Source organism: Ranitomeya imitator, chromosome 4 (assembly GCF_032444005.1).
Source record: "Ranitomeya imitator isolate aRanImi1 chromosome 4, aRanImi1.pri, whole genome shotgun sequence".
NCBI lineage: Eukaryota > Metazoa > Chordata > Amphibia > Anura > Dendrobatidae > Ranitomeya > Ranitomeya imitator.
Genome location: NC_091285.1, coordinates 285251804 through 285268898, shown reverse-complemented (window position 1 = coordinate 285268898; position 17095 = coordinate 285251804). Strand labels below are relative to the sequence as shown.

General features: G+C 46.9%; 1 protein-coding gene across 1 annotated transcript in view; it reads right to left on the bottom strand.

Annotated features, from left to right (window-relative positions):
• The window catches only part of USP44 (ubiquitin specific peptidase 44), a 37530-nt gene extending 30650 nt beyond the window's left edge, over positions 1-6880 (bottom strand). The window contains exons 1-2 of the mRNA XM_069764711.1: positions 6752-6880; positions 2156-3648 (exon numbers count right to left, since the gene is read on the bottom strand). Coding sequence (XP_069620812.1) covers positions 2156-3580 — 1425 coding nt within the window. The 5' untranslated portion in view covers positions 3581-3648; positions 6752-6880. The remainder of the gene's footprint in view (positions 1-2155; positions 3649-6751) is intronic.
• Positions 6881-17095: the final 10215 nt, after the last annotated feature.

Genomic DNA, 17095 nt, shown 5'->3' with positions numbered 1-17095 from the left:
TGCTGGGGGAAGAGTGGACAGAGCTGCCCATATACAAGGCCCGTTCTATAAATCCTTCAGACAGTGGTGCCCCAAAGAGTCTAATTGATCAAACACCCCAGTGAAGCCACTACAAGACAAATCCTCCACAAACTAAATCCACGGGAACCAGCCTTATACAGTGCCCAGATATGGGGCAATGCCACCCAAAGACTTTCCTGATGCCTATTAAAGAGAAAATGACCTCAGAACATCCAAGGGGCAAAGAAAAGATAACCTGTCCACAAAGGAGGCCACACATTCCTGTATGGCAGCGCTGTGAGAAACAGGAAGAAAGGCATCTTGGACCCCTCATTCAGACGGCAGGGATTTTTCGAGTATGCAAAAAAATGGTCCCCGTCTCAGTGTGATCAATCAGATTTCCATCAGTGTTTCACAGAATGCACAAGGATGCCATCTGTTGGCCATTTGTGATTTTCACTGACCCACGGACTTGAATTGAGTAATTTTGATCCATAACTTGGGTCAGGAATATCACAACAAATTTTCAACAATTTTTTTTGCAGACACACGGACACGTGAACGGCCTCACAGACAGAAAACATGATTCATGGATGTCTAAACAAGGCCTTATAGTGTGTGTATAGTGTAGACACCAGAGAACAGCAGTCCTATGTCAGTGCCATACAAAAGATAAGAGTTTTCAAGGCAAGGTGTCCCTGGCATATCATGGAATGTGCTTTTTAAAGGGAATCTGTACTGGGAGCAGCAGCTCTGACTAGAGTTGAGTGAATATGTTCGGAATCAGCCGCTGTATATGAATTTGCCATATTGGTAACCTATGCATGGCGAATTTATGTTTGATGATTGGTTCCGAACATATTCGTTCATTTTTACTTCCATGGACGTTCGGCTGTGTACGGCAAATATTGCAAAAACAATATTCGGCACCGATTGTAATCACAACCAACTTTTGAAAAATTCACTCAACTCTAGTTCTGACACAGTTTTTAGATTTAGCAATGCAGCAGAGCTGAGAAAGCTGCCCACGCCAAGCTCTCCATGTACAAGCTATACACCGTGAGCTGTTTATCACAGGAGGGTGGCAGAGTCAGACCAAGGCTCATGTAGTTCTATAGTCTGAGCAATGATGATCACAAGGTGAAAAAACCTTCAGTCTAAGTACACAACAGCACACAGCCTAATAAGTATCACATCATTAAGTTCAGTGTCTTAACACCCCCATCATGCTCTCCTCAGATTACATGGCAAAAACCTGCTGACAGATTCTCTTTAAAAGGCATTTGCTATTGATGGTGTAGCCTAAGACATTAATATCGGACTGATGGTGTCCTGCCAGCACCCAATCTGCTCATTGAAGGGATGCTTGTTTTCCAGGTACAGTGCTGTACAATGGTTTGCAGCTGTGACTGATACTGAAGCTCAGTCCCACTCATTTTATGTGCCCATTTAGTAAAACTGAAAACTGCAAAGGCTGCACATGGCCCCGATTTTTGCCCACATCGCAGCCATATCAGTGCTGCCTCCTCTAATGAGAAAGAACAATAGGTACAGCCATAAGATGGAGTGGCGCCTGGCAAACTGTGGACCCCTTTCAGTTAGCAGATTGGCAGAGCTGCTGGGAGTCGGAGTCCCACTGGTCTCATATCAATCTCCCATAAGGCTATGCCATCAATAACAATCACATGGCCATAATTTTGTCGCACCCACTCGCGCCCTAATGAGCTAAACATGAGGTTCTATGGTGGTCCAAGATTTATTTCAAACTGCTGTAGGGGAGTGAAGCATGACTAACAAGGTGGAAAATTGTGCAGTTTTCTAATATGATATCTGAATTACATCTTCAATATTTTAGTATTATCACATCACCTGCTTTCACCCTCTGATAGTAAATGAAGCTTCCTATTTAAGGACACTGAGAAACACAAGAAATACACTGAAAAGATAAGAAAATTCTAACACGCATATGTAGGATTAGGAAATGACCATGCGTATTTGCTGAAAACAAAAAATGCCTTTGGCAAGATCTCAAAAATCATATGTAGACTGCCTGCTGTGACATCATTAACGCCAAGACATGACATCACAGTGACTGTACACAAGACATATGTTCACTCCACGCTGCCAACTATCATGGTGGTGGTGATTGACATACCTGACTGAGAAGCTGTCCATGAAAGACGTTATTGACCACATTCAGGACTTGTTTAACGAGTTTCCTCTGAGAGCTGGGAATCAGGGTTTGGTACCTGGTCCCACTGGTCTCCAGTTCTTGTTGTACTTTATCCAAAAGTTCACAAAGGAATTCCTGAGCATCTTGCTGTGCATATCCACGAAAGGCTGGGATCAGCCTCCAGACTGAATGAAGCATGGCAAAGGGGGAGACTAGTGCCCACTTACCGGACCACATGACTTGGAAGAGAGTATGCAATTCATGACAAAGAGAAATGTGCGTTGAGCTAGGCTTAGGTTGAATGAGTTCCATGTTTCGACTCTTTGATGCTCCGCCACTAAGGCCAGATGAAGAGCTATGGCGCTTTAGCAAAGACCTCTCCACTTTTGTGTGCTTTTTAGCTCTTCTAGAGAAGTATGTAGCAGGAGAGATTTGGCTCAAAGATCTGTCTTTTCCATTGGCTGTGGCTGCCAATATCTCCTGAGTTTGACTGAGATCAAGCTGTAAGAAACATTCCCGGAACACGTGCAAGTGACTTAAGATTTGTAGAATAGAGTTCATATAGCAAGTGTTGCCAAGGTTCCTCAGTCCTGTCACCCCAGGGGTCAAAGTGGGCTTCCTTTTCATAGGAGAATCACGCAATTTTTTTTTACGTACATCAGAGGTAGCTTGTGATGTTTTTTGTTTTTTGCTAGATAAAGTTTTTTGGTGGATTTTTTGTTTTGTTAGTGGCAACGTCTTAGGTGTTTGCATTTGTTGTTGCAAGCGGTAGCTCTTTCTTGGGGGGCTACTTTCCATCTCTTCTTTTAATTTGTGCTTTTGCATCTGGCGCCTTTTCCTGGCTTCCTCTCGTTTCTTCTCAGTCTTCTCCCTGAGGCATTCTTCTTCTAACCTTTGTTTACCTCTTGGTGTCAAAGCCAACCATGATCTAAAAACTTTCCCCAAGAGTGCGTGTCTTCGATGCCAAAGAGCCGTAAACGTGAGGTCTTCAGTTTGAAGAAGTGCTTTAGCACCTTGATGAGAACTATACGAGTCATCGACAGCTACCATTGACCGCAAAGTCCGACCACTGCGTGTTGTGCAGTCATAGTTTTGACTTTTGATCGCACATAATGTGCTGCGTAAAAGTTTAAGGTCACCAGTGGCATTGTCATTGAGAACGTAATCATCACAGAGGTAACAGAATACATACAGTTCGTTCACCTCCAGTGCCATCGGATGCTTGCTTTCCTGAAAGTGTCGCAGTGCGTGCTCTTCAATGTATCGACCACATGCCACGTGGGCACAGCCCAGGCAGGCCCACACAGATTCTGTAGTGTTACAATCCACACAGTGCCATTTTTGAGGGTTTAATATTGAATGGTCCTGAGCGAGTCGTAATCGACCCACATGCCTACATTTATCCATCTTGATTTTTCAGATGTGTGTCAGCTCTGCTGTGACTGGTCTGTGGCACTTTGCATGTACATTCTGGCCTGCAAGTCAACAATGACAGGTTAGATGACTGATGTAGATGTACATAGAATATATATAACATTAGAAAGAATGTGCTCATTGTATGAACATACATTTGGGGCATTTTACCTATAAAAGCACCATTGACAAGTGCCTAATAAACTGTCCATATAGCCAACGCCTTAACCCAGGACTAATTTATGGTGCTGATCCCTGAAGGAATGTACAGCTGTTACTGTAGGATGCCCCATTCAAGTCAACAAGTTTCTGGTGCTATTTTTATAGAGGGATTCTTTTTCTTGTCTTCCCTCTCAGTACAGGGGTTGTTCCAAGAATTGGAAAAATGGCCACAAAGCAAGACAGGCGATAAGATAACAAAATAACATATCTGGTAAGTCCCTGCCATTCCAGCACTTTCCTTCTTCTAGTGAATCACATGCGAACTGTCAGAGGTGACGACATGCCAGGCATGCGACAGTTACAACCCACCGTTCCTGCATAATAATTCACAAAGACCAGCCAAACAACTGGCGGACTGTTACTTCATTGCCTTCCCAGCTTTATGACCATTTAAAAAGAATCTTAACCAAACCATTTAAATTCTCGGATTTGCCAAAATATTCCCTTTAAATTACAAATCAGAGGAAAAAAAATAAAGGTTAGACCGTGTTTAGTTTTTTCCCCATCAAACGCGATAAAATCTGCAAATAAAGCTCCTGGTAGATTCAAAGAAAGCCCCTGTCCTCCTTATGGGCACGACTGCAACAGGCTCATATTAGGAGTAACCCAGCGATGAACGTCCTGCTAAATATGGAAGGCTGAGGTCACCAGATGTTCCATGCTCTGCAGGAAGAGGTACATTTCTCACCCGACCACACACGTTAGATAGTGGTCAGTCGATCAATCGAATTCCCCCATGCACGGGAATGCTACGTGTTCTCGACGTAAGAGCTGCTGCCAAAATCATATGGCAGTAGATTATCTCCCATATAGAAGGATTGGGAGACTAGATTCCAACCAGCCGATCCTTATGTCCCCTAACATTTCAGGGCAGGTGGATGGCCTCATATACAATATATCCTGTCGATCCCGCCAATATTGGTAGGTTCAGACGACTTATCTAATGTATATAAGGCCTTACTAAGAACAGAAGCCTGATGAATAAAGTTGAGCAAAAAAAGAGTGGCATATCCCTGCGGCCATGTTGGTAGTCCGTGGCTGACCAGAGCCCTGTGACGTTCCTCCTACAAGCTGGCATGCCTCTTCTGACTAGTAGAAAATTTAACCGTGAGAACTACTAGAGAAGGGGTGCTAAGGACAGGTTCCCAAACCATATAGATTAATAGTAAGAGACCTAGCACTCAACTTTAGGTAAGATGCAGCAGAAAAAATCTATTGTAGTAAATACAGGAAAACGTTTCGGTCAATTGTGACCTTCATCAGTTACAGGAGGTTATTAAATGAAAGCCGGTAACTGCTTGACAAGCGGTGGATGCCGCGTCTGAGAGCACTGCAGCTCCAGGAATCTTCCTATTTGCTCATAGCAGGTTTGCCTACAACAACCACGCTGAACTAATTTTGATATATGATCGTGCAGCGATTATAATTCCCGTTAACGGCTTTCATTTAATAACCTCCTGTAACCGATGAAGGTCACAATTGACCGAAACGTTTTCCTGTATTTACTACAATAAATTTTTCCTGCTGCATCTTACCTAAAGTTGAGTGCTAGGTCTCTTACTATTAATCTTCTGACTAGTAGGCCTGGTGCAATGTCATCGCTGCAGTGATGATGATGCATGCTGTCTCTACACCGACTAATCATATTTATGTCAACTGATGAGCCCTACTGAAGATCAGAGGCAGACCCTTTCCTAACATTGTGTCAGGACTGCAGTGAAAAATGGAGGAGTTGGAGACTCTAAAAATGCGCCAGATTTATTAGTGGGTTGTGCCAGTTTTAGGTGCAACATCCAAACGGGTGTCTTGCTAGCGCCTAGGAAGATGTGGCGATGTAAAAAATTTGCCTCATCTTCCTTGGTTAGTTTGCACTAGCTATTAGAATGCGTTAACAGGCTGTATTCACATGTGCAGGTTTCACGGTTCGTATATGGACTGCGATTTCCAGGCCGGCTGCAGATCTGACCCGAACTTGACAGCCTCATATATGCCTATAAAAGGCCCTTCCACATCCATATAATACCAGCACCGGAAAGTGTTTTGGATCAGTGTGCCACCCTTTTTTCCTTCTGGTATGGCTTCAGAAAACTTCTCCTGTGTTTCCACATCTGGGCGAGAAAAATGAAAATTGCATCTATAGAATGGGAGGAATAGAACTAAGCAACAGCACGTGTGAAAAAGACTTGGGTATACTAATAGATCACAGACAGCACATGAGTCAACAATGTGATGCAGCAGCAAGAAAGGCAACCACTGGACGGCACACACTGTACACTGATGCCCTCCATGTGCTGTATCGGCCCTTATCTGTGTGGTCGCACACGCGGTTCCTGCAAACACACAGATGTGTGCAGCCCCATAGCTTATAATGGGTGCGTGTAATATCCATGAAAACAACGGATGCCCCACGCACCGGAGACACGGACACGTAACGGGGCCCTAAGATGCCAGTTTGGGTCAGGAAACCTGTGGGCCACAAGTCATTCTGTGCTCCGCACTGTGACATGTGAGTGCAGCCTGAATGTGACCCTCGGATACAGAACGGACCCCTGAGGCCTCACTATGTACCTGCTGGAAGGACAGACAGACAATGGGGCGACAATAGTGGAGAAAGTCGTCATTCACCCCCATCTACCGATACACGACGGCTAACTATAACCCGACAGCACTACACAGCAGGTCCTGGGAGAAGCAGCGTCAGGGGTGCCGTGTACACGGCTCTGCCACACACGCAGTCCCATGTAACGCTCAGCCCGCGCGGGGAGATCTGCCCGATCACTACAACTTTAGTCCCAGCCTGTAGGAGAGCCCGGCCCCCTGCCCGGCGGGGAGCAGAGACCCCGTACATGTGCCCTCTCACAGGCTTTGTCCGGCAGCCGGGTGACATGTGCCGTTGCTCCCATTGTCCGTTGGAGCCGCTGCTGGGACACAAGAGGCACTCACCGCGCAGAGGTATGGCAGCTCCCGGGAAGGAGAGAGACGCGGAGCACGGCAACAATAACAACACTTCGCTTTCACTCAGCCCGCCGCTCCGCTCTCTTTCTTGACGGTGACGAGGAGGATGACGTCTGCGGACGGCCAAGGGGAGGAGGCGGGAACAATCCGGGCACTGCTCAGCGCCGCCGCCGCGGTGGGAGGGGCCTAAGGCTGGGAAACAACAAGCCGGCTTTCTGATTGGTGTAGAAGGCAGAGGAGGCGTGTTAGATGAGACTAGTCAGCGCCATGTTGGATGAGGGCACGGGATCCCATGCGGTGCTGGAGCTGAGAGCCGCTGCGTGCCATATGTGACAGCACACACAGTGAGCAGAGCGCGGTACCGCAATCTATGGCTTAGGGCCGCCCTGTCGCATGTACTGCGATGTCGTGCTGGCCAGGTCGCGGCTTCATGCGCTTTTCCATGCTGGAGTTCCAGAAGTCAAAGGTTTTCCAAACCGTGACAGAAAAAAATAACTCTCACTGCAGTTACAGCATAGTGGGTTCTGTAGGAGGAGTATTCAGTGCTGGGGCCGCTTTTATCGCTTTTCGAATACCCTCTAAATAACTCCCTGCATTTATTCACATATGAATATGCGCCTATAGTCGCCATAGTGCTGGTTTACCACGCGGAAAAAGAAGCAACACGTCAATATTTAGGGCGTTTCTGCTTGAAAAAAGGCTCCAAAGCTGAAACGAAGCAGAAAAAAATATCTGAGGCACGAAAATGTGTGGAAAAAGCACCAAAATAATTCATTGTTTCCATTGAGGTTTTTTTTTTACAGAAAAGTTTCCAGAAGGAAACCCTTCTATGTAGAAATACCCTTTGGCTATGTTCACACGTTGCGTTTTTGCCGTGGTTTTTCTCTGCACCAGAAACCTGAAGGCTGACAGGAAAACCGTGGCATACGATATGGGTATGTTGGGCACCAAACACGCAGTTTACAAAATGCCACGTGTGAACATACCCATAGGATATTTGCACACATCTTGGTGTTTTTCCTGAAATGTCTTTTTTTAACAAAGCCTCTGACATTTTTTGTGGTGGCTTCTCCGCCATTATTTTCTTATGTCTTCATTGTACATATTATTATAATTCTTGAGGAATAAACACGACACTTCTCTCAGCTGCTTCCCAGTTTTGAAGCCTGAGGAGGTTAAAATAAGTGAAAAACGTCATTGATTTTTACATTGTTGCACAAACATTCTTTCTTCATGTGTTTAACACTTTTCCAGGCAGGTTCCTTTCAAAATCCATCTGAAAAACACGTTGTGTGCACGCACTCCTAGGGCTCATACTCATCTCCCAGAGGAATCCGATAACAAATCCTATTGCACTCTGACTATTGATTGTTCGTCAATGATTCTGTTCTCATCTGCATTTTTTTTTCAACCAAAACAAAATCAAAGCACCCAACAAACATTTTTCACTCAACTTAAAAAAAAAAATAAACACCATGCCAGCACTGAGATGAGACCACACACTATACATGTTATTGCATACAGCATCCTTTACCTACATTATTTTATCATTCTAGTATATTCCACTTTTCTTTCCAGAGCGGTGGTGTTGCCCTGAAAAAAAGGCCATGCCTCTATTATGACCGGCTCTAGTTTTTTGCCCCAGTGATTGATCTTCGCCCGTAAGTGGTAACTTTTTCATTTTTTTTTGTAATGTTTTCATTATGATTTTGCATTCAAAACATAATTTTTTTCTTTGTCATCCCTCATCTTAGGCCTGTCCCACACGTCCAGATAATTCTGGTACCGGGAAAATCGGTACCGGAATTATCCATGTCCATGTGTCCGTGTGCTTATGTAGCACATCAGTGTGGCACACGTGCGGCAGCCGTGTGCCGCCCGTGTGCCGACTGAGGACCACACGGACCGTGCAGGAGACAGCGCTACAGTTAAGCGCTGTCCCCTGCGTGCGGTGCTGAAGCCGGAATTCATCCCTTCTGCCCAGCAGCGTTTGCTGGAAAGAAGGAATGAATAATCGTTTTTTTTTCTTTCCCCCTAAAAATAAAGTTTTTGCGTCCCCTCCCGCCTCCAATCCCCTGTGCGCCCCCCCCCCCCTCCCCTTCCGCTTGCCAGGAAATACTCACCGACACCCAGCTCCAGCGATGTCTCCTCTCAGCGGCTGCAGCCTGTGCTGTGTGAGCGGTCACATGCGAACGATGCTGGAAAGAAGGGATGAATTCCGGCTTCAGCACCACACGCCGGGGGAGGGACAGCGCTTTCAGTAGCGCTGTCTCCTGCACGGCACACGGCCTGCACACGGACAACATCCGTGTGCGGTACGTGTTTTACATGGACCCATTGACTTTAATGGGTCCGTGTGATCCGTGCGCTTCCACGAACACTGACATGTCTCCGTGTTTTCCAAACGGACACACGGTCGGTGAAAACACACTGACATGTGCAGAGACACATTGATTTTAATGTGTCTACGTGAGTCAGTGTCTCCGGTACGTGAGGAAACTGTCACCTCACGTACCGGAGCCATTGAAGTGTGAAACCGCCCTTACAGAGTGGGCCAGGGCAAGAAGGGAGCTACCACCAGTTTGGAGGTGCTGGAAGCCATAGCTGGCGGAGACCACCACCACAACAGAACATCACCACAACATCTCCTAACGCTAATCAAACGAGGCTCACAACACAAAAGGAGGACTTAAAAAATCCTCCCAAAAATTTTCCAAAAAGTCACAGAGAAAGAAGCAGAGATGACCACCTGCTCTGGCCTCCAAAACAAATGCACTGGCAGGGTGCAGCGGATGCGATTAATTATGGCAGTATGGCACTACTAACCTACCTTTGCCTGACATTGCCATCTCCGTGTGCGGTTCCACCATTACTCCAAAGCAACATGCCCGCTGCCTTGGGGTCATCCTTGATTCTGACCTTTCATTCACCCCCTACATCCGATCACTGGCTCGCTCTTCTTACCTGCATCTCAAAAACATTTCTAGAATTCGCCCTTTTCTTACTTTCGACTCTGCAAAAACTCTGACTGTTTCACTTATTCATTCTCGTCTGGACTATTGTAACTCTCTACTAATCGGTCTCCCTCTTGCAAAACTCTCCCCGCTCCAATCTGTCCTGAATGCTGCAGCCAGGATCATATTCCTCACCAACCGTTACACCGATGCCTCTACCCTGTGCCAGTCATTACACTGGCTACCCATCCACTCCAGAATCCAGTACAAAACTTCTACCCTCATCCACAAAGCACTCCATGGCTCAGCACCACCCTACATCTCCTCCCTGGTATCAGTCTACCACCCTACCCGTGCCCTCCGCTCCGCTAATGACCTCAGGTTAGCATCCTCAATAATCAGAACCTCCCACTCCCGTCTCCAAGACTTTACACGTGCTGCGCCGATTCTTTGGAATGCACTACCTAGGTTAATACGATTAATCCCCAATCCCCACAGTTTTAAGCGTGCCCTAAAAACTCATTTGTTCAGACTGGCCTACCGCCTCAATGCATTAACCTAACGATCCCTGTGTGGCCTATTTATAATAAAAAAAAAAAAAAAAAAAGGTTCCTCGCATCATGTTCTCATACACTTTATGCAGTATTAGCCCTCTGTGTCTGTACTGCTACATACTTAGGCAGGTAACTGGTTCATGCAGCTTTACATGAACACCCGAGCCTTACACTATAGCTGGTCCGAATAACTAAAGCAATTGTTACCATCCACCTCTCGTGTCTCCCCTTTTCCCCATAGTTTGTAAGCTTGCGAGCAGGGCCCTCACTCCTCCTGGTATCTGTTTTGAACTGTATTTCTGTTATGCTGTAATGTCTATTGTCTGTACAAGTCCCCTCTATAATTTGTAAAGCGCTGCGGAATATGTTGGCGCTATATAAATAAAATTATTATTATTATTATTATATTATTATTATGGCAGAAACACAGGTGCAACAATATCGATGAAACAACCACTTCAATCTAGTGTTGGCTGTTTGGTACTTAAGTGCACAAAAAGATACTAGTCTGTATGTGGCATTATTCACACAGGCAATGCCGAAAAATCTTTGGAGGATTTTTTAAGTCTTCTTTCCAGTTCACCACCTGACAGCACCATTGGAGGATGTCCTTCTTACCCTCAGTGGGACAGGAACAACAAGCGGTTAAAAGGAGCCTCCCCACTCCACCCACCAGTGTTTTTCCTGTCCCACTGTGGATAGGAATGGCAAGCTTTCCCTCCAAAGGTGCTGTGCAGATGGTGGGGATCGGGGGGCCCAGCCTTTCCCTTCCCCGCTGCAAGTTATGTGCGGCTGATACCTGCCATGGGGGGTCCCTCAGCCTCCCCAGTGTAGCTCTGCTTCTGGGATCGGGTCCGCTTCCTCCGTACAGGGGGCTCTCGGTCCGGGTGCTTGTCTGCTGGGGGGTGAGTGCGGCGGCCACTTCCAGCACAGCGGCCGATTGCAGCATGCGGCCGCTCCATCAGCGGAAGCCGCCTCCATCAGCGACAGCCGCCTGCAGGTACAGCGGCTGCGTCACTTCCGGTCGCGACGAGTGCCGGAGAGCGGGACACCGGCAGCAGCGCTGGCCTCAGGAGAGGCCTGTCAGCACAGTCAGCCGCGAGGACGCGGTAAGGAGGGCAGAATCAACCAGGTAAAACATATAAACAATGTATGGGGGTCTATATGCCGCCGGCCATCCTGATAAGGAGCACCCCGGCTAAGGTATTACCACAATGGAGGAGGCAGCCAGACCTGAGGGGCCAGATCAGCCACAGGGGCATGTGAGTAGGCTAATCAAAGCCATACCACAATGCTTCTTTCTATTCCCCTACTCCCCTACATACTAGGATCTCTATGTATTTTAGGCTGAGCCTCCCATCCCTGCGCCTGAAAAGAAAAAATCCAGAAAAAGTAAATGCCCTATTTGTGCAGCTAGATTCCCGAAGAATTGGCGAAAGCCACTATGCAAGTCACTCACATCTAAAATCATTGGGGAAGAGCAGACTACTTTGTTAACCAATATGAGAACAATAATACGTCAGGAAGTTCAGGCATCCATCTCGAGCCTGAATCTTCCCCACACCAGCGAGACAGAATCGCAAACATCGCGGAAAAGACCCAGAGACTAGTCCTTCGGAGGAAGAGGATTCAGAGGAATCAGACCAAGAAAGAAGAGAGGAACCATTAGGAAGCGGAAAGAGGTATCTCTTCTCGGCGGCAGTTACGGATGAACTCCTACATGCTGTACGTAGCACCATTCAGTTACAGGACACGCCAGAGAAAACCTCAATTCAAGATGAAATGTTTGGCAGTATACATGCTTAAGTCACGAAAGTGTTTCCAGTGAACAATCATATTCGTTCCATGATTTTGGAAGAGTGACAGGAAGTGGAAAAGAGACTAGTAGTACCTAGAGACTTCAGACTCCGTTTACCTTATAATCCAGAGGCTATTAAAGTGTGGGATGAAGTTCCCAAGATTGATGTGCCATTAGCAAACGTGGCAAAGAAGACGTCAATTCCATTTGAAGACTCCTCCGCTTTAAAGGATCCAATGGACCGCAAAGCAGATGGACTGCTCAAGAGAACCTGGGAATCCAGCGGCAAAAATACGGGTCAATATAGCGGCAACATCGGTAGCCCGGTCCATGCATTTGTGGATAGACGATTTGGAGGAACATCTCAAAGCTAAGACTTCCAGAGATGTTATTCTCAAATCCCTTCCGTTACTAAAACTCGCAACAGACTTTATGGCGGACGTTTCAGCAGAATCTGTACGCTTTGCCGCCAGAAGCGAGTCTTTGTCCAACGCGGCCAGAAGAGCTATCTGGCTACAGACTTGGTCAGGGGATATCCAATCAAAAAATAAACTGTGTGGAATCCCATTCTCAGGGAGTAAAGTATTTGGGCCTATTCTAGATGACATTTTAGAAAAAGCCTCAGTTAAAAAGAAAGGGTTCCCTGAGAAGAACACAAAAAAGTTCCAGCTCTTTCGTAGATCCCAACCTAGTCAGAAGACAGACTACAGAGGGAAAGGGAAGTCGGGGAGGTGGTCTTATCCCAAGGGTGGAAAGGGTAGAGACTCCATCTTCCCAAATACAGGTGCAGGAAAGCCAGATAAATGACATCAAGGTGGGAGGTCGGTTACAGAAATTTCTAGTGGGTTGACAGAAAATATCCCAAAATCCTTGGATTCTGCAGGTAATTTCTCAGGGGTACCAACTAGAGTTCTCCAACCGTCCCTCAGAAAGATTTGTAGTAACCAGACCCTGTCCTCTCTTAGACTACCCTATGTGGACAAACATCCAGGAGTTAGAGTAAAGGTACCGTCACATTAAGCGACGCTGCAGTGATATAGACAACGAGCCGATTGCTGCAGTGTCGCTGTTTAGGTCGCTAGGAGACGTCAAACACGGCAACAGCAGAATGATGCAGGAGCGATCCAGTGACGTACTTATCGTTCTCGCTGGTTGTTCGCTCCATGAAAAAACATTGCAGGCATCGTTGCTTTTGCTGTCAAACATGATGAATCACGCCGACCTGACGACCAAATAAAGTTCCGGACTTCTAGCTACGACCAGCGATGTCACAGCAGGATCCTGATCGCTGCTGCGTGTCAAACACAATGAGATCGCTATCCAGGACGCTGCAACGTCACGGATCGTTGTCGTTCTCGTTGGAAAGTTGCTCAGTGTGATGGTACCATTAAAGGCAATCATCCCGGTACCCATCTCGGAAAGAGGCAAGGGCCATTATTCTCACTTGTTCGCAATAAAAAAGCCTTCGGGAGACTCCCGAACGATTATAAATTTAAAACCCTTGAACAGGTGGATCAGGTACAAAAGATTCAGGATGGAATCTATAAGGTCCACAATGCCTCTCATAGACAAAGACATGCTTAGATCTAAGCAATGCATACTACCATGTCCCAATACACGCTTCCTATCAAAAGTTTCTGAGATTCGCCCTGATGAACAAAGGAGTAATGTATCACTTCCAGTTCACGTGTCTCCCCTTCGGTCTTGCTTCAGCACCCAGAATATTTACCAAACTAATGTCAGAGGTAGTAGCCTATCTAAGGAACCAGAGTATTGCCATAGTGCCATATCTGGACGACTTTCTGAAAATGGCGAGGTTGGAGAAACTTCTCAAAATAGACTGCAGCTTCACACTCTCCATTCTACAAGATCTTGGGTGGATTGTGAATTGGAAAAAATCATGCCTAGTCCCAAATTCCAGAATGAAATTTTTGGGAGTCATATTAGATTCCAACGCCGGAGCATCTACCAGAAGACAGACAAAAGGCCTTGATCAGGTGCATACACCAATTCAGAAAGAGTACTCAGTCCATAAGAGAAGCAATGAGGATTCTGGGCTTAATGACGGCATGTATACCCTGTGTGAAATGTCACCAGTTCCACTTGCGAGGGTTGCAGAAAGAGATTTTGAGATCTTGGAACAGGAGGCAGGATTCTCTGGAGAAGAAAATGATTGTTTCTCCGTCAGGAAAGAAATCCCCAACCTGGTGGACCACACCGGATAACCTAAAGGTGGGGGTTCCATGGGTCATCTATCCCTGTGTCACTGTTACCACAGACGCCAGTTCAGATGGGGCGGACATATAGGAAGGACACACTACCAGGGGGAGTGGAGTCCTCAAATTTCAAGGAGCTGTATGCAATCTGGAAGGTGCTATACCAAGCCCAGTCACAAGTCAGAGACAGACATGTAAGGATACTGTCCGACAATGTGACAGCAGTAGCATTTCTAAGACACCAAGGAGGTCCGAGACATCCACAGCTGCAACACCTAGCAGACCAGATCTTCAGATGAGTGGAGAAATCTGTCAAATCGATCTCGGTGGTTCACCTGGAAGGCCCAAAAATCAAGTAGCAGACTTCTTGAGCAGAACGCCTGTAGATCCCGGAGAATGGGAAATAAATCCAGAAATATTCTGCACTCTGTGCCAGCAGTGGGGAACACCTCAGGTGGATCTTTTTGCCACTAGGTCAAATCCGAAGACCAGAGAATTTTTTTTCTCTTTTTTCTCTCAATCCTATAGATGTAGCCGCAGGAGTCTACGCTTTGTCTCAGCATTGGGGAGAAGGTCTCCTGTACGCATTTCCGCCTCTTCCTCTGACACCGAAGACACTCAGGAAGATACGGGACGAAAGAGCAACAGTAATCCTGGTGGTTCCCTTTTGGCCAAAAAGGAGCTGGTTCTCTCTACTATCCAGAATGTCAACAGAGAGAACACTCTTACTACCAAAAATGCAGGACCTTCTAATCCAAGGGCCAGTGTTCCACAACAATCCAGACTCTCTACACCTATCTGCTTGGATCCTGAACGGCGAACCCTAAGATCCAGAGGCCTGTCAGAGGATGTCATTACCACACTCCAGGCAAGCAGGAAGCCGGTGACCTCAGCAATCTATAGCAAAATCTGGAAGCATTATTCTTAGGCCGGGATCACACATGCGAGAAACACGTCTGTGTCTCGCATGTGAAATCAAAGCTCTGGCGCCGGCACTCCAGAGCAGAGCGTGCGGCTCCATGTGTTGCTATGCAGCCGCACGCTCCGCTCCAAAGTGCCGGCGCCACAGCTTGGATTTCACATGCGAGACACGGACGTGTTTCTCACATGTGTGATCCCGGCCTTAGGTGAAGTTCCTGTGGATACTTCAAAACCCGACATTCCCAGAATCCTCGACTTCCTACAACTCGGTTTTGAAAAGGGCCTGTGGACTAGTACTTTAAAAGTACAGATTGCAGAGCTTAGCGTCTTTTTTGATATGTCACTAGCCTCCCATCCTTGGATAGCAAGATTCTCCAGGGCCACACAGAGAATGAGACCACTTGTAAGGAGATCAACTCCTCCTTGGGACCTAAACTTGGTCTTTAATACCCTGTGTAAAACCCCGTACTTGTTATCAGAAGATATGGACATAGCCAATCTCTCCCTTAAAACAGCCTTCCTAATTGCCATCACGTCAGCTAAAAGATTGGGGAGATGCAGGCTCTATCCATTCAAGATCCATATCTTCAGATCTTTGACGACAGAATAGTCTTAAAGGCCCCGTCACACATAGCGAGATCGCTAGCGAGATCGCTGCTGAGTCACAAGTTTTGTGACGCAACAGCGATCTCAGTAGCGATCTCGCTATGTGTGACACGTACCAGCGATCAGGCCCCTGCTGTGAGATCGCTGGTCGTGTCGGAATGGCCTGGGCCATTTTTTGATCGTTGAGGTCCCGCTGACATCGCTGAATCGGCGTGTGTGACGCCGATTCAGCGATGTCTTCGCTGGTAACCAGGGTAAACATCGGGTTACTAAGCGCAGGGCCGCGCTTAGTAACCCGATGTTTACCCTGGTTACCATCCTAAAAGTAAAAAAACAAACAGTACATACTTACCTACCGCTGTCTATCCCCGGCGCTGTGCTCTGCTCTCCTCCTGTACTGGCTGTGAGCGTCGGTCAGCCGGAAAGCAGAGCGGTGACGTCACCGCTCTGCTTTCCGGCCGCTGTGCTCACACAGACAGTACAGGAGGAGTGCAGAGCAGAGCGCCGGGGACAGACAGCAGTAGGTAAGTATGTACTGTTTGTTTTTTTACTTTTAGGATGGTAACCAGGGTAAACATCGGGTTACTAAGCGCGGCCCTGCGCTTAGTTACCCGATGTTTACCCTGGTTACCGGCATCGTTGGTTGCTGGAGAGCGGTCTGTGTGACAGCTCTCCAGCGACCAAACAGCGACGCTGCAGTGATCCGGATCGTTGTCGGTATCGCTGCAGCGTCGCTATGTGTGACGGGGCCTTAAGACTTAACCCAGGCTTCCTCCGCAAAGTAGTGTCCTCAACAAATATAAATCAGGAGATAATTCTTCCCTCATTCTGCCAATACCCTAGAAACATGAAGGAAGGGGTCTACCATAACCTTGACGTTAGACTGTTCTAAAATACCTGGGGGCGACGGAACGTTGGAGATGGGACATTAACTTGTTCATACAGTACGGGGGTCCAAATAGAGGTTGTAAGGCAGCAAAATCAAATCAACCATTGCTAGGTGGATTAAAACCATAATAAATCTAGCATATACAGACCAAGGGAAAGATCCCCCGGATATTCTTAGAGCCCACTCGACCCGAGCTATTGCTACATCATGGGCAGAGAAGGGGGGAGCCTCAGCAGAGCAGATTTGTAGGGCGGCGACTTGGATCAGTCTTTTTACCTTTGCCAGACACTATAAATTAGATGTCTCATCAGATCAGTTAGCTTTTGGTAGAAAAGTATTACATGCAGTAGTTCCATCCTAGCTTACTATCCTTTGGTATTCCTCCAATGGTGCT